We start from the raw sequence: 21594 nt of genomic DNA on the forward strand, positions 1-21594 counted from the left end.
TCCCAAATAATTTTTTTTTTTTCCATTTCAGCACCGCCTTACATGTGAGGCATTATCTCTCATTTGAACTGATAAGGAAGCATAGGAGAGAAAGAAATGGATTTTTTTTTTTAAAAAAAAAAAATTAAGAAAAGAAGTCAAGAAGTTTGGTTAAAAAATGCCAAAATAAATAATTCAAAATTTTAAAACAATACTCATTTAATTGGAATTTGCAGAACTTCCAACGATTAGTCACTAATAGGGCACAGTGGAAGTGATTAAAGATGTTAAAAGTGACTTCAGTGTTTAGAGAGAGAGAGAGAGAGAGAGAGAGAGTTAGCCTACTTTCAGCGTCACTCCCACTTATGATGTGTCACTTTGGGAGCCCTAAAGTGCATACATACAATAATATTTTGTACTTTTTCACAGGTAATTGCACATGCATTTCTATTTCTTTATTACTATCACTATTGGCATTTCACTGTAACATCTCATATTCTTAACAGTTAACATGTCACTATTTTCCCAATTTACCCTTTTGACTTGTGTCATAATGAATGATTTGCTATAGTGTAACCTTAACTGGGTTTGTGAAGAATAGATATATATAAATTAAAAAATTTGTAATTGTCAAACAGCATTACTTTTTTTGTGTTTTATTATTGTTTCTTAATTTTCATTCTCAATTGAAAATATGTGAGTGTTCATACATAGAAGGATCTGCACATTGCCAGCAGAAATGTATCTATGTGCTCTCACCCACTTGTTACCATATCAAAATGATTCTCTTACCACAATTATAATTACCAAATTGGTCCCAACAATTCCAACTGTGTGGTTACTTCTGATTATTCTTTAATTTTTTTTTTCTTTTTCTTTACACTTGAATGTAAAGAACCAAAATTTATTAATTTGACTGTTGTTGGACTTCTACCTAAATAGTCAAATGCTCCATTTTATGTTAGAAAATTTAAATTTTAGTATCTCTTGGTTTCTTTAAATATTTGCAGTATAAGAAATTGCTGACATAGCTTTCCTTTTTCTTCTTTTTTTTTTAAAAAAAATTAAATTAAAGTGATATAAATATTTTAACGGCTGGTTTAAAACGTAAATGTAATATTAAAACTTGGATTTGGTTAAGTGAATGTATTGAAGACTGTTCATTGTTTATATTTCATCGTAGTAAAAATTTGAAACAAGAAAATCTTTTTATAAAGAAACAAATGTCATTTTCCAGCTTTTACTTTAGTCACTTGGCATTTAAAAAATGGCATGAAAAGCAAAACACCATAATTATAAAAACCAGAAGCTTCTTTATTCTTTTCTGGTGTCTGTACCAGAACTAGCACAGTGAATCCTTTCTTACTCAAAAATATCCGAAGAAAGATACGCCAATTACTTAACATGCAAAGTTACCTACTAAAAATTTAATTCCAGTCACATACACATAGTTCGTTTTTCTGTTCTCGATTCCATTATAAAGCAATACCCACCATTTTAAAGCCAGAGATAAAAGAAGCCCCATTTGTCTGAAAGGCTTATCCTCTTCAAAGAAAACAATCATGAGAGGGTTCAAAACTAAAAAACCTTCATTTTCCTTCATTTTCTTGCTGTTTCTTGCTGTATCATGTATTTCTACAGCCCAACAGCAAAATCCCATAAAAACCATTGTCGTTTTGGTAATGGAAAACAGATCTTTCGATCACATGCTTGGTTGGATGAAGAAAGCAGTAAATCAGGAAATTAATGGAGTTACAGGGAGAGAATGTAACCCAGTATCAACCAAGAAACCAAACCCACAATCCATTTGCTTTACTGATGATGCAGAGTTTGTGGATCCAGATCCTGGCCATTCCTTTGAAGCTGTTGAGCAACAGGTATTTGGTAATGGCTCAATTCCTTCCATGTCTGGTTTTGTTGAACAAGCTCTCACTCTGTCCCCAAACCTCTCTGAAACTGTCATGAAGGGTTTTAGGCCTCAATCTGTTCCTGTTTATGCTGCTTTAGTAAAAGAATTTGCAGTTTTTGATAGATGGTTTTCTTCAATCCCTGGCCCAACACAACCCAATAGGCTGTTTGTATATTCCGCTACTTCTCATGGCTCAACTAGCCATGTCAAGAAGCAATTGGCTCAAGGGTATCCTCAAAAGACAATATTTGATTCACTTCATGAGAATGGTAAAAAGTTTGGGATTTATTTTCAAAACATACCCACAACTCTGTTTTATAGGAATATGAGGAAATTGAAGTACATTTTTAAGTTTCACCAATTTGATTTGAAGTTCAAGAAAGATGCAAGAGATGGAAAGTTACCTAGTTTAACTGTAATTGAACCAAGGTATTTTGACCTTAAAGGAGTGCCTGCAAATGATGACCATCCATCTCATGATGTTGCCAATGGCCAGAAACTTGTCAAGGAGGTTTACGAGGCACTGAGGGCCGGCCCTCAATGGAACGAGACACTTTTGGTAATTACTTATGATGAACATGGTGGGTTTTACGATCATGTCAAGACTCCTTATGTTAATGTTCCTAATCCAGATGGGAACACTGGCCCTGCTCCTTCTTTCTTCAAGTTTGACCGACTCGGGGTTCGTGTTCCTACTATTATGGTCTCTCCTTGGATCAAGAAAGGCACTGGTAAGCTTAATTTAATTTGTTGCTTTCATCATATTGGATTGAAGTTTGTAAATTTATGATTTTGAGGTCAAGTTAGTTAGGACTTCAAAATTTTCCATCGGGAATTGAAAGATAAAATGTGGTTTGGTTGATTGTATAACAATATAGTTTAACTCATTCCCACTTTGATTTTTTTATTGATCTATACGTTGTTGTTTATTTATCTATTTTTTCTTTTGTAGTGATTAGTGGTCCAAAAGGACCTACTCCAAATTCAGAGTTTGAGCACTCTTCAATTCCTGCAAGTATAAAGAAAATGTTCAACCTCTCCTCCAACTTCTTAACTCACAGGGATGCATGGGCAGGCACATTTGAAGAGGTTGTTCAAGGATTATCCTCTCCAAGAACTGACTGTCCAGGTATTAATCTTATCTTAATTTGTTACTTTGTTGTTATTATTATCATTTTGTATAGCAATAAGAAATTCAATCAAAATTTGCTTGCAGAGACCTTGCCAGACGTGTTGCCTTTGAGAACCACAGAAGCAAAGGAAGAGAGTAGCTTATCTGAGTTTCAGAGTGAAGTAGTTCAACTAGCAGCAGTTCTTAACGGCGATCATTTCTTGAGTAGTTTTCCAGATGGGATGAGCGAGAAGATGAACGTGCGAGAAGCTCATGAATATGTAAGAGGTGCTGTTACAAGGTTTATAAGAGCCAGTAAAGAAGCCATTAAGTTAGGAGCAGATCAATCTGCCATTGTAGATATGAGGTCATCCCTCACTACCAGATCTTCAGTCCATGATTAGTAGTAAACTAGTAATACATAATTTGTGTATTATTAGAATTATTGAATTGTTCAAACTAGGAAACAATAAAAGCTAGTAAAATATTACTTCAAGAATGGCAAGCAGTAAATCACAAGAACACCATCTTTAGATGCTTGCATAAGATATAAGGTTTTCATATATAAAAGAGATTTTACAACTTAATTAAGCTGCAAACTTTCATTTGTGCCAAATTGCATTGCTTTTTAAATGCAAATGGAAAGGATCAGATCCGCACTTGAATGCAGATGGGAGCAACAAAGACAGCAGAAATTGATAGATCCATATTTGCTCATTGCGACCAAAAAAAAAGCCAAAACATATGGCGTAAATGATTATCAAAATGCATGGCTCAAATCCATGAATTTTGCCATCGATGACGCTGACAGAAGAAACTACAAACTCTATTGTATTTTATACGAGTTGCCTAACATTTTCACCCTTTTACATAAAGCACAGAAAGTCTGTAGTATAATTTGCATAACCATAGGTAAGGGGAAGAGAACAGGTGCAAAATGACAAGGTAGCCAGTCACCGGTTTTTGTCAACGCCACAGGGTCTAACAAACTGAATATTTTTTGCATTTAGAAAAACGTCATATCCTAAGTATAGACGTATGACCCTCTCCTGCTCTTTCTCTCTCTCCCATGCACACTTCTACAGCATAACATGGAAACAAATTCATCATAATTTTTGCTAAATTTTAAATTGCTCAACAATTTTGATATCGTGCACGAAGTTCCATGATTATTAAATTCCGAATGTGGTTTTTATAAGCGGCTCTCACAGACATGGCATCACAAAGAAAGATTCCACAACGTGCATCCAGAAAGTCAACTTGCTATTACCATCGTAATCATTCAGTTACTGATACAACTATTTTGAGACACAACAGTACCATTCCAGAGACAACTATCCAAAGAGAAAAAGGACAATAAGTAAAAAACTATAGATAAACTATAGATCTTATTCAATACATTGGCAACAGAATCAAAGTAAATTGTGAGATCAGAAGATGGAGATAGGAATTAGGTCAATTACCATGCTCAAGAATGACAAAGAAGGAATTAGGAATGATGAATCCCAAGTTTTTATGCATAGCTAAATTAAAACGTGGGTACTATGGAATATAGAAAATTCACCTGGGAATGGATCAAATGCAAACCTGGCCAAAGACCTTAATAAAGTTGAATTGCTAGACCTTAGCATTATTTGGATCATGGATGGAACCAGATGTGAAGTCCCGAATAAATTGGTCCTTGCCAAATTTTTGTGTGGCTACGATGGTAAATTAAAGGCCTTCACCATTTGGCTCTAAGGATAACGAGGAATTGCTTCTTAACAGTCAAAAGTAAGCATTATCAGAAGCAAGGGGAGAGGAGAGGCAAAAGATGATTTTTCTTGCACTCACCAACATTAGAAGATTGAGAGCACTTACACTACAATTCACGCTATTAGCTAAAAGTATTAATGTAATGTGCAACCACAATTATTATAAATTAGCATATTTGCAAAGCAAGAGTGAGCTTCCAAAATAAGCAACTCCAGACTGAAAACTGGCTAGTTCAAGTAAACATGTTGGGGCCTGCATTAGGAACTACCTATAATTTGAGTTCAGAATCAAGGCCTCAAACCCGCAAAACAGAATTCACACATACATATTAACGCCTTTGTCAGGGGGCATTTCATAATATTTGGATTGAACAAACAACATCATTGCAACTATCAATCAAGCTACTTATTCCAGATATTCATTTTAATAGAGGCTTCACAATGCTGAACATATCATGGCATACAAGAGCCCTCACATGTTCTCTCATAAGAACATTTTTTTCCTCTTTCAGAATCCTATTTTCCTTCTTAAAATCAAGACCGTTCACAGGTTATCTTGTCTTCCTACAAAACTCGATATAGAAGTTTAACAGTGAAAGTAATGTGAAGATAAGATCACCTCATACAGACATTTCACTCTAGCCTTAGTTTGCAGGCATCTCTATCCCTCATACACATATATATCAACTTCAAACAGAGCAAGGACTTTGCCATGTGGAAATGTCAGTAATAAGATCTCGCAACTGATCAATGAGAAGCTTCAGGCACGCATTTTTGTTTACAAGTTCCTACATAAAAAAGCACAATTTCACAGGAAAGAAAAACAAAAGTAAAAGAAACCCAAAATAGCACTCTCCAATAGACATTAGTGAATCTAATATCATAAATTAGTGAACAAATTTACCATTCACCAAAATACCTTTCTTAGATTGGAGGCTTGCTCTTCCAATTTCTCAACCTCAGCATGATCTGCTGGAGACGCTGAACTGTTCGTGGTTTCAAATGCTTTTGCCTGTTTCAAGATTTTTAAAAAAAAAAAAAAAATCATTAATAATTTTATACTTAATAAATTTCGCAAGATGAGGCTACCAATTTAAATCAACAGCAAATAAGCACAACATTTGCGATCAGATTCACAGTACCAACCAAAATTGATATTTTTCTCAGCATTACAACACAAAAAGCTGTGACCTTTTACCTTTTGAGAATTAGGAATGGCCGCGAGGACCTCACGAAGAGCAGCAACAGAATTCTTATACCGAAACCTCGCTTCATCGAGAGCACCATTACAAGTACCAACACCGACACCACCAGCACCGCCACTGTCCAAGTGGTGGCCTCCATCAGAAGCAACATCGCCATTAGTAGCCGCAGTAATCGGTGAAGTTGTGTTTGTATTGACAGTAGAAGAATTGCCGGAGGATGTTGTTGACCATAAATTAGGGTTACAAAGCTCGTCGTTCATAGAAGAAAGGATCTGGTAAGCAGCTTGGATTGTTTCTTCGAGATGCTTTTGGCCTTCGAGTGCAAGCTCTTGTGTCGTTTTGGGGAGTGTTATTGAACTCATTACCGTGTCCTCCATTTCTGTAATTCACAATTTCCAATTGATTATTGTTAAGAACAAAGAAAAAAAAACCTATCCAAAGTTAAAAAGAAGGAAGAAGAATTAAAAAAGGAATGGAAAATTCAATACAAAACGTCGACAGCAGGGTTCGAACCTGCGCGGGCGAAGCCCAACAGATTTCAAGTCTGTCTCCTTAACCACTCGGACATATCGACGCTTTGTTTTAAAGGTTAAGTTATAATATAAAGGACAATAGAAAATTGAAATTCAGTATTTGGTCTGGTCAAGAGAGAGAACTTGGAAGCTGGTTGTTGGACAAGGATGAGTTTGATAGGCCATGTCGTTCCTCCACGTCCTTCCGCCTCCTCCAAGAACCCAATCCAGAAAGTCTCTCCTCGTTTCCATTTCTTAAACTTCAGTTTAGAAATTCCTACCCCAAAACCAATTCTCCTCACTAACCTACTGTCATTAGCTCTGACAGTGACCTTAAATTCTCCATTACCTTCTTTGGCTATCCCTTCTCCGAATTCTCTATCTTCTCCTGTCATTCCCACCACTCCATTTTCTCAATCCAAGAACTTGATCCTTGGACCAGAAGATGGGTATGTATGTGTTATGTACTAATTCTTTTAGAGTCCTCGTTTTATGATTTTTTATATTGTTATGCTGTTGCAGGAAAATTAGGCCTTGTCCATCCACAAATCCAAGTTGTGTATCAACAAATCCGAAATCTTCATCATTTGCATTCCCATTGACAATTCCTGATGACTCCACAGATAATGCAATTCAGGTTTAAAGAAATTCAGTTGTCTTATTTGTTGCTTTATGGCTAAATATTCAGTTTTGTATACATACATACTGAACTACTCTGGTCCCAAACTTTATGCAGAAATTGCAGGAAGCAATCTTGAAAACACAGAGAAATGCAAAAATTCAAGTAATTGAAGATGCTCCAAATGGTAAGAATACTAAACTGAATTCATGACTTGGTAGTACTATATCAGGTGCTCTCATTTTCATGCAAAATTCTTGAATATTGATTATATTTATATGGTTACAAAACTAAATCCAGGTACATATTTACAAGCAGAAGTTGATGGAGGATTTGGCAGAGATGTGCTTGAATTTCTGGTAAAAGGAGACGTGGTTGCTTATAGGTGTATGGCCACAAAAGTTACCTATGTGTATCCCTTTACTACAGCTTTAGGAGATTCAAAAGGACAGGAGGAAAGAATGAAGAAAATTATAGAGCAATTGGGATGGTATGCTCCAAGTTTTGATTCTATGGATTAGATTAATTTAACCTTACATATCCATTTGCTTCATATTATGGATTGAATGACTTGGGTGATATTGAAATTTGAGTTGAGTCAGATTTGGTTCACTGCTCAGATAAACTCTGTAACTTCTATTCAATTTGTAAACTCATAAATTGAATATGAAAACAAAACTCAACCAAGATCACATCTTTATAGAAACAAAATTATCTGTGACAGGAAAATAAATATATATACATATATATATTAGATCATTCAGAATTTTTTTAATTTGTTTCAGACGAAAATCAATTTATGATTAAACCAATTGAATGATTTAAAGGTCTGTAATAATTGTGTGATTGTCTGATTCAAATCGTACGGTCAATATCGGGATTAACCATCTATCTCCAAAATAAAAGGACTACATGGGTAACAAACACATTGAATACACATGTCCGAAGCACTTATTCATGAGTACAGTATATCATCTGATTGATTATAATGAGAGCGACTGAAAAGTGAAAACTCACGAGGAAGGAGGACACAGTTATCATATTTGAAATGAATAAAATGTAAAATTGATTTTATTTAAAATTATAAATAATTATTATAAAATTTATTTATTTTTCTCTTTTTGTACTGTACTCGAGTTTGAAATTTTTTTTTTTATGTAATTTATTTATGAAAGGATTTTACTTGAATATATATATATATATATATAACATAACAGACCGTTGCTTGCAAGTTGTGGATCTTTGATTATGTGAGAATTTCTTTTTTCAAGCGCAAAAAAGAGTTTTGTGGTAGATGGCCAGAAAATATCTGCCTGTTTCAACCACCAGTCATCATACTCGGTGTGGAAAACGTTATTTCAATAATTTAAAATTTTCATAAAATTGAATTAATAAACAAAAATGATTATTTCTTCAATTTTATATTAAGTGTCGATTTAGAGAATTTCGTAAAATCATTAGTAGGGCTCATATTTTATTAAAATTGCTTTTTTTTTTTTTGAAAAGATATTAAAATGTCTTCTTGAAGAAAAATAAAAAAATTAATTACATTCTTATGATAATAAGAATATATTTAGAAATAATACTAGTATAATGTTATATTGATTTCACCAAAGGAAAATGAAATCATAATTTTTTTTTTCTTTTTACAAAATGGACAATAATATGGAATGGAGGGAGCAGAGTACTTTTGGATAATTCAGCAAAAACAGTACTATTGGTAGCTGTGATTGAATTGTCATAAACCACGTGTCTCCAAGCTGTGGCTGATAGAATTCGTTTGGAAAATCACCATTTATTTGCTATACACGTGTGGGATTAAAATTTTGTTAAGGATTAAATTGCAGTTTGGCGTATGAATTTTCAAAATTTTTTTATTTGGATATATAAATGGCAAAAATTTACAATTTACGTGGCATGCTTATTCATGCTGGGGTCAACAACACACAATTGACAATGAGGAGCCCGGTCACCTTAGACCAACTCCATTGTGACGGTAAGTTATTGCTTACATGACATATTAAATACCGGTGACGTGGATATAAATCTGTCCATGGATATGGAATTTGAAAACGGACTTTTCAATGCATCTAATCATAATAAAAATTTTTGATGATGTGCATTATTATTTTAAAATTATTTTTAATTAAAATAAAACTTATTGGTTTAGCGTCAAGAAGAAATAGGTTGAGCGTAAATAGTTTTAGCGTCAAGAATATAAAGGGTATGCTTTACCGTATCTACTTTTTTTTTTTTTTTTTTTTTTTTTTACATGTGAGCTTGACATATTGAATAGACAGTAGTACCGAAAACTGTCCATTTTTTTTATTTGGCAATTAGATAAGCTACAATCCATAATCCGTTGGAGCTGCTCTTAGAGTATTTCGAATGTAACTATGAATTGTAGTTTATGTGTCTTAATAAATAGAAGTTATGAATGGTAATATGACTCTTCCATTTACGAAGAAAAAGTTTAAACTCGAATAAAAAAAATATATAAAATAAATAAATAAATAGAAAAAAAACTAAAAATTGGACCACGCTTTTTAAGAGACTCGCTAAAAATAGAGACGGACAATGTCTCTTTAATTTTTAATACATTGGACTCACAAATTAAATAAAACTAATCAGATAATAATATTAAAAAAATAATTTATTTTTAATTTTTAGTCATTTAGAGTTAATAAATAAATTAAAGCAATTTACAGTTGAGAGATATTCTTCCGTTGAATTTGGCTGATAGTATGTATGGTTTTCACTTAATTATTAGATAAGTATGATTGAATTGTCATAAGCCACGTGCATCAAAGTTGTGGCAGATACAATTACTCTAGATAATTACCATTAATTTTGTTCTTATACACGTGTGGGGTTTAAATTTTTTGTCACCTATCGGAAAGAAAAATCAATTACTCTGCTCATTTTTTTATTATGTTAATTTAACATAAAAAAAAGTTTTGAATAAAAGCAAAACAAATACCAACTTACTCTTACTTATCTATTTTTTGTTTTCTATAGTCTAATATTTATAAATTTTTTATACACCCTAATTTTTTTTTTACTTAAATTATCGCATGTTTGAAATTCACTGGTGCTGATTAATTTTGGATACAGTCTAATTATTGATATGGCATACCATTTTTTGTTTTTGAAAATTTGAGCAAAAAAGATAACCAGTTATTATACACGAGCGATAAGTGCTGTTGATAAGCTGTAGGGTATATGATGTCCACTCTGCGCAAAAAGAAAGGGACACGAGCCTGTGGCGTCAAAGGTTAGGGGGAGTAGAAAGTTTTGAGCTTTTACTAGTTGCTGTGCTCTGTGTAGAGGACAAGAACAGGAAACACTGTCCCGCAAGTTTTATTTTAACAATAAAATATTAGTATTTAGTATCCAAACAATTGGTTTTTTTTGTACCTATCTTGAAGATCCGTAACTGATAATTTAATTTCTAGCAGAGCAGCGGAGGATGATTCAGCGTTTGCATGAAGAATTCAAAGCTTTTGTGAACAACAGATGGCTTGTCTTTGTGTGTGCAATGTGGGTTCAATCATGTGCAGGGATTGGATACTTGTTTGGGAGTATATCACCTGTGATCAAAAGCGCCATGGGTTACAACCAGAGGCAGGTGGCTATGCTTGGTGTGGCTAAGGACTTGGGTGATAGCATTGGACTTGTGGCTGGTGCTTTGTGTGAGGTTTTGCCCATTTGGGCCATTTTGCTGATTGGGGCTCTGCAGAACGTTGTTGGGTATGGCTTGGTTTGGCTAATAGTTGTTCAAAAATTGCCTGCTTTGCCTCTCTGGGTGGTGAGTTCAATCTTTTCTACTAGTTAATTTGGAGATTTTTTTGTTAATTGTTAGTTTTTTGTCTTTATGGATGTCTTCTGTCTAAGTTTTCCATGAAAATATTTGTTCTTTGGGGGTTTTGAGGAGTTTGACTCTGCTTTGGTTGCGACCAAGTTCTGATTTTTCTGTGGATCCCTTCTGTGTGGAGAAAGGTACGCTTAGTTTTTGGGAATTTTAAGAATCTTGATGTGATTGCAGTGACGATGGTTATGTTATTGCTTGTGGTTAAACTGTTATATAAATCCTTAATGGACATCATGCTTAAGGCACTGGTCAATTTGGTTTATAAGAAATAAATTAGGGAATCCATTAGGTTTGTCATGAGAGCTTCAGATTGAGGCCCGTGGAAAAGAACCCTTTTCTAAACAGAGGATTGGTTACTCATATTCAAATAGAAATTAAGAGAATTCATTGGATTTTGAACGTATATTTAGATACATATTGGAACTTTGTTTAATCGCACAAATTCTATGTATTTCTAATAAAATTGGACACCTTCAGTTAATGCAGCTTTTATTTGCTAAAACCGCAATGAGATACTAAATTTGACAAATCGATCAGGCAGTGACTTTGTTCTTGTCAACAAATGTTAGTTTGGTAAAGTTTGACGGTTGCATTCTGAAGTAACTACTGATTCCTGCTTGCTCATTTAGTATCCAGTGGCTACAATGAAAGATGCCATCTTGTAGTAAGCCTTTTATATCTAACTCTGTTTCCGGGAAGTAAGCTATCTTGGGTTATTCTTTTATGAATGTGTCTCTTCCCCGCTAGCCGGAGCTAAGATTTGAGATACTGCAAGAATTAGTTTTACATACTCCCATTTTATTATGATGTGGGGTCATGAGTGGAACTGTGTTCGTCCCTGAGACTTTGGAGATATGCATGACAAAGATCTAGCAATGATGGTGAAATTATTTTCTGAAATGTTTTTCTGCTTTCTGCTGAGCATTTTTTTTCTCTTTATCATGTAATTAATAAAATGACCAGACGTCTGTTATTCATTTGTTCCATTGTAGTGCCAATGCTAAACATTCTGCGTGTTGTATTGGTAAATAATGTAGAATTCTAATTGTCAAGGTTTTCGGTTTGTGTTCTGCCTATATTCTCAGTTTTTGCATTCCTAAGGGAAAGTTGTAACATTTTACATATTTTGATTTGCAGCTCTGTATTGCTGTATTTGTGGGGACAAATGGTGAAACCTACTTCAACACTGCAGTTCTAGTTTCATGCGTGCAAAACTTCCCAAAAAGCCGGGGTCCCGTTGTTGGGATACTGAAGGGATTTGCTGGGTTGAGTGGTGCAATTCTGACTCAGATTTATCTTATGATCAATTTCCCTACTGAAGCATCACTGATTTTCATGGTTGCAGTTGGGCCACCAATGGTTGTAATTGCTTTAATGTTCATTGTTAGACCTGTAGAAGGGCACAAACAAGTCAGGCCATCTGATAATTCAAGCTTCTTATTTATCTACAGCATCTGCCTTATACTAGCAGCTTATATACTGGGAATGTTGATACTTGAGGACATAGTTGATCTGAGTCAAACTTTAATCAAGTTACTTGCTACTGTTCTGATAGTTCTTGTATTGCTTCCTATAGCAATTCCCATTCTATTGGTTTGCTTCTCTGAACCAAGATCTCGAGTAGAAGAAAGTCTTCTTCCGGAAGCAGATAAACAAGAAGGAGGTATATCCAGGCAGGAGCAGGATGGAAATGAGGTCATTCTAAGCGAGGTTGAAGATGAAAAGCCTTCAGATATGGAGTCACTTCCAGCTTCAGAAAGACATAAGCGAATTGCTCATTTGCAAGCTAAACTATTCCAAGCAGCTGCAGAAGGAGCAGTGAGAGTTAAGCGGAAGAAAGGTCCACGCAGAGGGGAAGATTTCACTTTAATGCAAGCATTAATTAAGGCAGATTTTTTGCTTATGTTTTTCTCTCTCATACTGGCTTCTGGATCCGGTTTGACGGTTATTGACAATCTGGGTCAGATTTGTGAATCTTTGGGATATGAAGATACAAATATATTTGTATCAATGATCAGCATTTGGAACTTTCTTGGTCGTGTTGGTGGTGGCTATTTTTCAGAAGTTATCATTAGGTGAAACTTTATTCCCCTTGAATTTTTTCTTTGAAGATAACGAGTTGTTTATTTTCCTGTAACTAGTATCTATATGTTCCTAATTCTAGTTTAATATGCTGTTGGTTGTCCTTTTGCAGAAATTTTGCCTACCCAAGACCAGTGGCCATGGCTGTTTTTCAGGTTATCATGGCTATTGGACTCTTTTATTATGCAATGGGATGGCCTGGACAAATTTACGTTGTGAGCATTTTGATAGGACTTGGCTATGGTGCTCATTGGGCAATTGTACCTGCTGCAGTCTCAGAACTGTTTGGATTGAAGAGTTTTGGGGCCTTGTACAATTTTCTCACACTGTCAAGTACTGCTGGTTCTCTAATATTCTCTGGTGTTATTGGTAGTGGCATATACGACTATTATGCAGAGAAACAAGCTGGAATCCAACAGCTAAATTCAGGATCTATGCGCACTACACATCTTTGGGAGGAATCACTTACTTGCAAGGGTTCCATCTGTTATTCCCTCACTTGTGGGATAATGTCTGGTGTTTGCATTATTGCAGTGATCCTGAGTTTGATTGTGGTTCGTCGGACTAGGAGTGTATATGCTCAGCTCTATGGGAAGACCAATGTTTGAGTTACAGGAGAAGCAACTCAAAATTGCTTCCAATTCACTTAAATATTTCAGTCACTACGATATGGCCAAGCATCTTGCTTAGCATAGAGATACAGCCTTTTGTTACTGCATAAAGTAAAAACAATGATAGTCTTTTCATTAAACATCCTTGCACTTGCAACAAATTGTCTTCCTTCATTTTCTGGAAGCCCTTTGCACCTGTGGTTCAATTTGTAAGCAATGATCATGTAACATTTTGTTTTCATTACATAGTGAAAAAACAAAGAAAGGATCATTACATGATTTATAAATTGACCTATTTTATTAAACTATTTTCTTGTAAATAACATGTTCTTACAATATTATACAGGTTATTCTGTCGGTGTGACATTGTCTCTAGTTTGCCTATAACCATATTCTAACCAAGCAGCAAAGACATCTGGTTAAATGCACCAGAAATATCCCCTTCACACTACTAATGTGTACTGACAACCAATTTTCTGGAAAACCCTCTTCCAATGAAGATATGAACGTGTATTTTGTGACTGCAGGAATTTTCTCTTTTATGACCAAACTTTCTCTAGATTTACATGATTGTATCACTAACAGAAGAACTGCACTTTCAGAAAGTGAATGCTAGAAAATGGTAATATTTCTATTGTATGGTAAGAATATCATCTGTGTGCATACATGACTTGTATGCACTTGATATTAGTAAAGTCCAGCAAAGTACTGACCTAGCATTTTCTTACCAAATTAGAGGCCATAAGAGCTGTCCTTTTCATTTGGGCATGAAAATCAAGAATTGGATTCACTTTCATGAACAAAATCCTACGAGGATGCTGATTTATATGGCAATTAAATGAATGCCAGGCAATCCAAATGTGCTGCCACATTGCAGTGTATAGTCTACATTTGGAGAAACAAAAATGTGCCTTGTAAACAAGTGGACTAAAGGTGTGAAGGAAAAAAACAGAACAGCCAAAATCCTCCAATGCATTTAACTTTAATTTAGAGGATAAGAACCACAGAAACCTTCCTACTCTGTCAAAACCAGGTGCCATACTTAGATAATAACCATTAACCAATGAATTTACAAGTTCAGAGTTGTAAAAAAGAAAAAAAAAAGAGCATATATATATATATATATATATATATTGATTAAATTGCTTATAGATATAGAGATGAAGATGGTATTAATCAAAAGTCATTTACTTTTGAAGGTTTTGGATTTGATACAGTTAATTAAAACTGAGGTTGATTTTAATTTTCATATAACAATTTAACCTCATTATTATGTTTATTAAAGAAGATTTAGACATTAAAGAATAATTGGATATACAAGATTTTAAACTGTAAAAGTAGTGATTAATTAATCTTGTTAAACATAAAATAAATTTATAAAATTTAACACAAATAAATGGAACATTAACAAATGCTGGTCTTGAAATTTCCATTTTTTTGGTCTAGCTACCTTATAAAATTTTCCATATTTAGACAAATGGCAAATGGTCCAATTCTGTTAACCAGAGTTAAAAATTAACCATGGTTAGGGTTTTAACCATGCATAAAATTGCTGAGTTTTTGCATATAAAAAGGTAGTAGAATGCAGGGAAAAACCCATCCATTTTTTTATTGTAGATTTTATACTAGTACAATTAGGCTTTAAAAAATTTTGAAAAAAAAAAAAAAGAAAAGAAAAGAAAAGAAAAACTACAGTGCGAATTTTTTTTTTTTTATTTCCTCTTTGTGATCCGTGGCTTATAAAAAAGGGAAAAATCAAAATTGAAGAGCTAATTCATCAATGGCGTAACTCTGGTTGAACTCTATGCAAATGGGTAATTCTCGTCTCTCTCTTTTGGTTATATTTTATGCAAATAAAACATTTTCACACTTAAATTTGCTCCCTTTGGAATTCTTTTTATCATTTCTTTGTGCATTATGTCGATAACTAATGATAAAGACTATATAGGGTTCTAGTTGCTGGAATTTGATACTTTGGTTTGGTCACTATTCTTGGAATTTGATATGCTCATTATCTCTTTATCATCGTTTTTTTTTTTAATATATATTTGGTTTTTGCAAATTCAAGATAATCTGTGAACTGGGTATTTGTTTTTTTTTTTTTTTTAAAAAAAAGATTAGTTTTGGGGTCCTTTTGCTGTTCTATTGTGGACTATAACTTGTTTGGTAGGATGCGTGATGCTGAATTATACTACTGGATGAAGAAAAGTGAATTAGGATTTCCTTAGTAGCTCATGAATCAAGGAACATGCAGAGAAATCTAACTTGATCACAGTTTTTTTGAGTGGGAACTAGTTATCAGATTGAGATCTTTTTCCCTGCATGCTATTTCATTGTTTCCTTAGTTACCAAATAGATCCATGGGATTTTTATTTTATCACATGCTATTGGTTTATTGGATGATTTTGCTTGTAGTTGGATTTGAATGAGAAACATGCATTGGATCGTAATCATGTTTTCTTGTAATTTTCTGTGCTCGAAGGTTCTATATAGAATTAATTGGAATTTCATTGTTGCTTTCCAGTTATGCTAGTTGATTGTGCTATCAGTTTATTGCATGATTTTGTATGTAGTTAGATATGAATGAGAAACATGCACTCATACTGTTGTAATCTTTCATGCATGGAAGTTGTTATGGTATACAACCGTAATTGGTTCGTTATGGTATACAACCGTAATTGGTTCGTTATGTTATACAACCGTAATTGGTTCGTTATGGTATACAACCGTAATCGGAAGCTCGTTATGGTATAATATCATAATCGGGAATTCGTTATGGTGTACTACCTTAATTGGAAGTTCGTTACGGTATTACTATCATAATTGGAAGTTCGTTATGGTGTACTACCTTAATTGGAAGTTCGTTACGATATTACTATCATAATTGGAAGTTTGTTACTGTTTTCCGGTTATTCCATTTATTCGTTTATAGCTTTTTTATCTAAAAAGTGTTAAACTACTACTTAATTTATGGCAGTATGATCTTCTTCATAATTTTGGATTTTTTAACATGTTATGCTTCTCTTGGAAGTTCACTACCGAATGTTCTGGATTTCATAAATTTTTTCCCTGTATGGTCTTTCATTGTTTCTTTAGTTACCAAATGGATCATGGAATTTTTATTTTGCCACATGCTATTGGTTTATTGCATGATTTGCTTGTAGTTGGATTTGAATGAGAAACACGCATTGGATTGTGATCATGTTTTTTTGTTGTAATTTTTTGTGCAGCAGAGGTTCTATATAGAATTAATTGGAATTTCATTGTTACTTTCCAGTTATACCAGTTGATCATTTACCTTTTCACGTGCTATTAGTTTATTGCATGATTTTATTTGTAGTTAGGTGTGAATGAGTAACATGCATGGCATTGTAATCATATTTGTTGTAACCTGTCGTGCATGGAAGTTCATTATGGAATACTTGGAATTTCGTAACTGTTTTCAGGTTATACCATTTGTTTGTTGATAGCTTTTTCATCTGAACAGATGTTAAAGTACTACTTAAATTATGGCAGCATAAGCTTCTTAATAATTTTGGATCTTTTAACCTGTTATGCTTCTCTTGGAAGTTCACTACTGAATGTTTTGGATTTCATAAATTACTTTCAGTTATTTCATTCGATCATTTAATAGGTTTTTAGATGGACAGGTGTTCACAACTATGGAATTCATGGCATTGTGATGATACTTTTCATAATATTATTTATCTGAAGCTATTTTCTTCCAAAGTTTCTTATTGAGCACATGGAATGCATAAATATTTTCCGGATATTTCATTTGATACTTTAGTGAACTTGCAGATTGACAGATGTCAAGAACTTTGTAATTTATGGATCACGAGAATCTGCAATTATTATTTTTGGCGTTTTTAAGTATTGTTTCCACGAACAGTGCCCGTATCTTTTCAGTGAGAAACTTCAGATTTTATCTACTTTCTTTGTGGAGATATTTTATTTATTCTGATTAATTATTTTGGTGTATTAGGGCTTGCTCAGTTGAAGGCAGATTCATGGTGATGCATGTGAAGCTCTGGGCTTAGATTCTGGATATTGGTGATTGAGATCTTACTGTTGGCCTTGCCTCAATTCTTACAAAGGACAGCCATTTCCAGACATGCCGAAGATGGAATGCAATAAAGAAGATGCTTTCAGAGCTAAGGAGATGGCAGAGAAGAAGTTTATTGAAAGGGACATTGCTGGAGCAAAAAAATTTGCAATGAAGGCTCAAAACTTATTTCCTGGGCTTGATGGTCTTTCTCAATTTCAAGCTACTCTTGATGTGTATATATCTGCTGAGGAAAGAATTGACGGGGAAGTTGATTGGTATAAAGTCCTTGGTGTGGAAATGTCGGCCAATGAGGAAACAGTCCGGAAACATTATCGGAAACTGGCTCTCATCCTTCATCCTGATAAAAATAAATCAGTTGGTGCTGAAGGGGCTTTTAAGATTGTATCTGAAGCCTGGAGTTTGTTGTCTGATAAAGCCAAGAGAAGTGCCTATGACCAGAAGCGGAATTTATGGGATATTTATCGGAAAATTCCAAACTATAAATCTGCGATACCAACTGGTCAGAATGGTTTCCATAATTTATTCAACAATAACAACTCAAATTCAACAACCCAGAAGAATGACATGCATCCACAGCCTGTTCCACCTTCTCATTTTTCCAAATTCAATACCTTTTGGACAATCTGCCTGTTTTGCAAAACACAATTTGAGTACCTTCGAACTTATATCAACCACAACCTTTTTTGCCAGAACTGCCGTCAGCCTTTCTACGCTGTTGAGATGCCATCCCCATCTATAAATGGCAATGGTCCATCCACTACATGGACTTCTCATTTTCGAGGACAGAATTCTACTCACCACACAAGGATTGAAAATGCGCATGCTTCAGGAAAGAAGCCAGTTTCTATAGCAAATGTGGGACCTTTCACTCATCCAGGGACATTTGCTAAAGCGGGTGATGTTAGGAGCGTGCTATCAGTTGATCCAACAACTGGTGTAAGAGGGGAGTCCCTTAAAAGGAAAATTCACACCTTCGGGGAAGCAGCAACCAATTTAGCTACTGGATCCCCTAATGCTTGTTCCTTTACTATGGAGAAAGGAGATAGGCTGAAGAAGAAAAGGCGCATTTATGATAGGATGAATTATACAGGAATTCAAATGGCAAACAGAAATGGAGTTGGTGAATCTGGCACTCCAAAGGGTGGTTTTGAAACAGAAAAGGGAAAAGCTTCTGCCAGCCATAAATTTAATAGGGCAAGGGAATTATCACAGCTAGAACTTCGAAACATTTTGATGGATAAGGCTAAGAAGGATATTTGCAAGAAGCTTAAGGACCGTAGCATTCCATCAGCTGCATCGAAGGTTTCAGAGCAGATGGAGAAGGAGAAAGAAAAGCAGAAGGCACCTCTAAATGGCATGGAAGCTGATGGACACAAATGGTTAGATACCAAGACCAAGTCTCACATGGAGTGTTCTCTTGCCAACTCTAATGATGACCCTGATACAAAGGGTGATGATCGATTATCAATGACTGTTCCAGATCCAGATTTCCATGATTTCGACAGGGATCGCACAGAAAAATCATTTGGTGATTGCCAGGTTTGGGCTGCTTACGATGATGATGATGGGATGCCTCGATATTATGCTATGATCCACAGCGTGATATCATTGAAACCATTTAGGATGCGGATCAGTTGGCTTAATTCCAAAAGCAATCGTGAATTATCCCCATTGAATTGGATTGGTTCTGGTTTTTACAAGACCAGTGGAGACTTCTGGATAGGCAAACATGAAGTTAATAAATCTCTGAATTCTTTTTCGCACAAGGTTAATAAGTGGGCAAAAGGCACAAGAGGGACCATTCAAATATACCCTAGCAAGGGCGAAATCTGGGCTATTTATAGGAATTGGTCTTCTGATTGGAATGAACTTACACCAGACGAAGTGATTCATAAGTATGACATGGTGGAAGTGCTTGAGGACTACAATGATGAGAGAGGTGTCACTGTTGCTCCTCTTGTTAAAGTTGCAGGTTTCAAGACTGTGTTTTGCCGACATTCTGACTCGAGGAAAACCAAGAGAATTCCAAGAGAGGAGCTGTTTCGGTTTTCTCATCAGGTCCCTTCTTACTTGCTGACGGGTCAAGAAGGTCATAATGCTCCTAGAGGTTGTTGGGAACTTGATCCTGCATCTATGCCTTTGGAACTACTCAGAGTATTAACAGAAGTTGAAGAGAAAGAGACGGTGGAGCATGCTGATAAAGCTAAGGATCCCCTTGGGGATGTGAAGAAAGCTACAGAAGAACAGTTGATAGAAAATGGTGAAACAACCAAGGAAAAAATTGCAGTAAAAGGTGCTGCTAAAGAAGATGTAGCAGAATTGAGGATGGATAAAGGGAGAGAAATCAAGGGAGACAAATTAATAGTGTACAAAAGGAGGCGAAACAGGAACTAGGTCACTTAATATTAATAGCCAAAAAGGAAAAGAGTTAGAAGAGTCTATACAGAAACTAATTCAGCAGTTATCATCTTTCATAACATCGGTGGGTTACAGTTTTGTTTTCGTAGTTGTGGGATGCCTGTGAGACTTTTCTCAGCTGCATCTGTAAATGGAGACTGTTTGGAAGGCTGAATTTACATACAGGGTTACTGGGTTAGTTGATAGCTTAACAACCATTAGTCTAAGCTTATAATTAGCTGCCCACCATGCTTTTGATTTTTCTTTTTGAATACCCTTTAGAACTGTTTTTTGCAGCTAGTTAATTTTGTGCCTCAGGAGCTGCATATCTTTTGAATACAAATTATAGCTTGACAATCTTAAAGTTAATGGTACAGAGAAATTTGGACCATTTTCACCCTTTACATTGTCTGATGAAATCAAGTTTCATCTTTCTCCTGTGTCCGGAGCATCAATGGAATATGTAATCATTTAGTTTCTGGCCTCAATCATAGATTTTCCCTTTCATCCTAAAATAGGAGCTTCCATTTAATGATCTACCTATTATTTATCATATGCAAACTATTCCTTTCGTTTGTTCCATTTCTAGCATGATTGCAGAAGTTGAAGCAGCCTGAAGCTTATTGAAAAATGACATGCATTCTATTGAGACACTATCTTGCTTTTCTTCTTGTTTTTTTTTTTTTTTTTTGGAGGGAAACAATAGGTCTAATATTGGAAAATTTTGACTAATTAGTTAAATTTGCATCCATATCAGACAAGACAAGCGCCTCCTTCTGTCCTTTTCCTTCCCTTGCATTGATATTTTATAAAATAATGCATTGGCAAGTGGCGAAGTGGGGTTTGATTTTGAAGACTGGTAGGCTTTTAGTAATGGCCGAATCTTGATTCTTAAAAAAGATTGGTAGCAAGTAATGAAAACCCTTCCTTTTAATAGGCATATTTAGAGACTCCAATTAGTCAAAATTTTGGAACTTGCTTCTTACAACAGGGACAATGGAGAAATATTTGTGAGCAGAAGAAGAAAAAAAAAGGGTAAAGAAAAAGAAGCTCCAAAGATGCCTTGCCTTTTTCTCTGTAAGAAGCGCAGACACGCCTATCTCTATCTGGGGTTACTCTATCATTGGCCGACTAATTATATGTTTAATTGCCCTTAAAAGATACTGTAACTGCTAAAATAAGCTATTTAAATATGAAACTTTTCGAAACCTCTCAAAAGTGACAAATCCGCCAAATCATGCTCCGATGGACTTGCCTAAATTAAAATTACTATAGTAATTAATTGATAATTTAGATAATACTTTGTTATGGTAAACCAAATTAATTTCCAACTGGAAATGGTCAAAAAAGGTATTTGTCTGGTGAAAGACAAGGACATGCAAAGCAGAGTTAAGAGAATTTTTTTTTTCCTAAAAACAATTATATAGTAATAAATAATAAAAAATAAAACAGAATAGAATAGACGGGTGCACAGG

The 21594-nt window shown here is 34.7% G+C and overlaps 5 protein-coding genes and 1 non-coding gene across 9 annotated transcripts; 4 read left to right on the plus strand and 2 right to left on the minus strand.

Moving 5' to 3' along the window:
* The first annotated feature begins 1293 nt into the window (after positions 1-1293).
* NPC6 (non-specific phospholipase C6) lies at positions 1294-3498 on the plus strand. The gene is made up of 3 exons (XM_012235291.4): positions 1294-2619; positions 2841-3017; positions 3105-3498. The coding sequence occupies exons 1-3, from the start codon at positions 1542-1544 to the stop codon at positions 3401-3403; spliced, it is 1554 nt and encodes a 517-aa protein (XP_012090681.1). The 5' UTR covers positions 1294-1541; the 3' UTR covers positions 3404-3498.
* A 1636-nt stretch (positions 3499-5134) lies between these two features.
* On the minus strand, positions 5135-6612 carry LOC105648788 (mediator of RNA polymerase II transcription subunit). Its single transcript, XM_012235293.4, has 4 exons — positions 6472-6612; positions 5952-6337; positions 5673-5765; positions 5135-5541 (listed from the first exon to the last, which is right to left on the minus strand). The coding sequence occupies exons 2-4, from the start codon at positions 6333-6335 to the stop codon at positions 5443-5445; spliced, it is 576 nt and encodes a 191-aa protein (XP_012090683.1). The 5' UTR covers positions 6336-6337; positions 6472-6612; the 3' UTR covers positions 5135-5442.
* On the minus strand, positions 6451-6532 carry TRNAS-UGA (transfer RNA serine (anticodon UGA)). The gene has a single exon. It is a non-coding gene; the product is annotated as a tRNA-Ser (tRNA).
* A 26-nt stretch (positions 6613-6638) lies between the features above and the next one.
* On the plus strand, positions 6639-7776 carry LOC105648789 (thylakoid lumenal 17.9 kDa protein, chloroplast). Its single transcript, XM_012235294.4, has 4 exons — positions 6639-6919; positions 6993-7107; positions 7207-7276; positions 7390-7776. The coding sequence occupies exons 1-4, from the start codon at positions 6639-6641 to the stop codon at positions 7608-7610; spliced, it is 687 nt and encodes a 228-aa protein (XP_012090684.1). The 3' UTR covers positions 7611-7776.
* A 2558-nt stretch (positions 7777-10334) lies between these two features.
* LOC105648790 (protein NUCLEAR FUSION DEFECTIVE 4) lies at positions 10335-13958 on the plus strand. Its single transcript, XM_089715691.1, has 3 exons — positions 10335-10897; positions 12098-13035; positions 13155-13958. Exons 1-3 carry the CDS (start codon positions 10559-10561, stop codon positions 13648-13650), a joined length of 1773 nt encoding a protein of 590 aa, XP_089571817.1. The 5' UTR covers positions 10335-10558; the 3' UTR covers positions 13651-13958.
* A 1296-nt stretch (positions 13959-15254) lies between these two features.
* On the plus strand, positions 15255-20694 carry LOC105648791 (uncharacterized). 4 transcript variants are annotated; one of them, XM_012235297.4, is made up of 3 exons: positions 15255-15467; positions 17455-17561; positions 17639-20694. In XM_012235297.4, the coding sequence occupies exon 3, from the start codon at positions 17768-17770 to the stop codon at positions 20114-20116; it is 2349 nt and encodes a 782-aa protein (XP_012090687.1). In that variant the 5' UTR covers positions 15255-15467; positions 17455-17561; positions 17639-17767; the 3' UTR covers positions 20117-20694. The 4 variants fall into 4 exon arrangements, with proteins under 4 accessions (XP_012090687.1, XP_012090686.1, XP_012090688.1 ...); XM_012235296.4 differs by lacking the exon at positions 17455-17561; XM_012235298.4 differs by lacking the exon at positions 17455-17561 and having other exon boundaries at positions 17650-20694.
* The last annotated feature ends 900 nt before the right edge of the window (positions 20695-21594 follow it).

The sequence above is a fragment of the Jatropha curcas genome, chromosome 10 (genome assembly GCF_041381405.1).
Source record: "Jatropha curcas cultivar XTBG-Jc1 chromosome 10, XTBG_Jcur_1.0, whole genome shotgun sequence".
NCBI classification, from domain to species: domain Eukaryota; kingdom Viridiplantae; phylum Streptophyta; class Magnoliopsida; order Malpighiales; family Euphorbiaceae; genus Jatropha; species Jatropha curcas.

Excerpts from the sequence above, each read along its gene's own strand:
- LOC105648791 (XM_012235297.4), top strand. The coding sequence starts at position 17,768 with ATGCCGAAGATGGAATGCAATAAAGAAGATGCTTTCAGAGCTAAGGAG.
- NPC6 (XM_012235291.4), top strand. The coding sequence starts at position 1,542 with ATGAGAGGGTTCAAAACTAAAAAACCTTCATTTTCCTTCATTTTCTTG. Across the intron at positions 2,620-2,840 it reads TTGGATCAAGAAAGGCACTG|TGATTAGTGGTCCAAAAGGA; the intron begins GTAAGCTTAATT and ends TTTCTTTTGTAG. Across the intron at positions 3,018-3,104 it reads TCCAAGAACTGACTGTCCAG|AGACCTTGCCAGACGTGTTG; the intron begins GTATTAATCTTA and ends ATTTGCTTGCAG.
- LOC105648790 (XM_089715691.1), top strand. The coding sequence starts at position 10,559 with ATGATTCAGCGTTTGCATGAAGAATTCAAAGCTTTTGTGAACAACAGA. Across the intron at positions 10,898-12,097 it reads CTGCTTTGCCTCTCTGGGTG|CTCTGTATTGCTGTATTTGT; the intron begins GTGAGTTCAATC and ends TTTGATTTGCAG. Across the intron at positions 13,036-13,154 it reads TTTTCAGAAGTTATCATTAG|AAATTTTGCCTACCCAAGAC; the intron begins GTGAAACTTTAT and ends GTCCTTTTGCAG.
- LOC105648789 (XM_012235294.4), top strand. The coding sequence starts at position 6,639 with ATGAGTTTGATAGGCCATGTCGTTCCTCCACGTCCTTCCGCCTCCTCC. Across the intron at positions 7,108-7,206 it reads CCACAGATAATGCAATTCAG|AAATTGCAGGAAGCAATCTT; the intron begins GTTTAAAGAAAT and ends AACTTTATGCAG. Across the intron at positions 7,277-7,389 it reads AATTGAAGATGCTCCAAATG|GTACATATTTACAAGCAGAA; the intron begins GTAAGAATACTA and ends AACTAAATCCAG.
- LOC105648788 (XM_012235293.4), bottom strand. The coding sequence starts at position 6,335 with ATGGAGGACACGGTAATGAGTTCAATAACACTCCCCAAAACGACACAA. Across the intron at positions 5,766-5,951 it reads CCATTCCTAATTCTCAAAAG|GCAAAAGCATTTGAAACCAC; the intron begins GTAAAAGGTCAC and ends ATCTTGAAACAG. Across the intron at positions 5,542-5,672 it reads AAGCCTCCAATCTAAGAAAG|GAACTTGTAAACAAAAATGC; the intron begins GTATTTTGGTGA and ends TTTTTTATGTAG.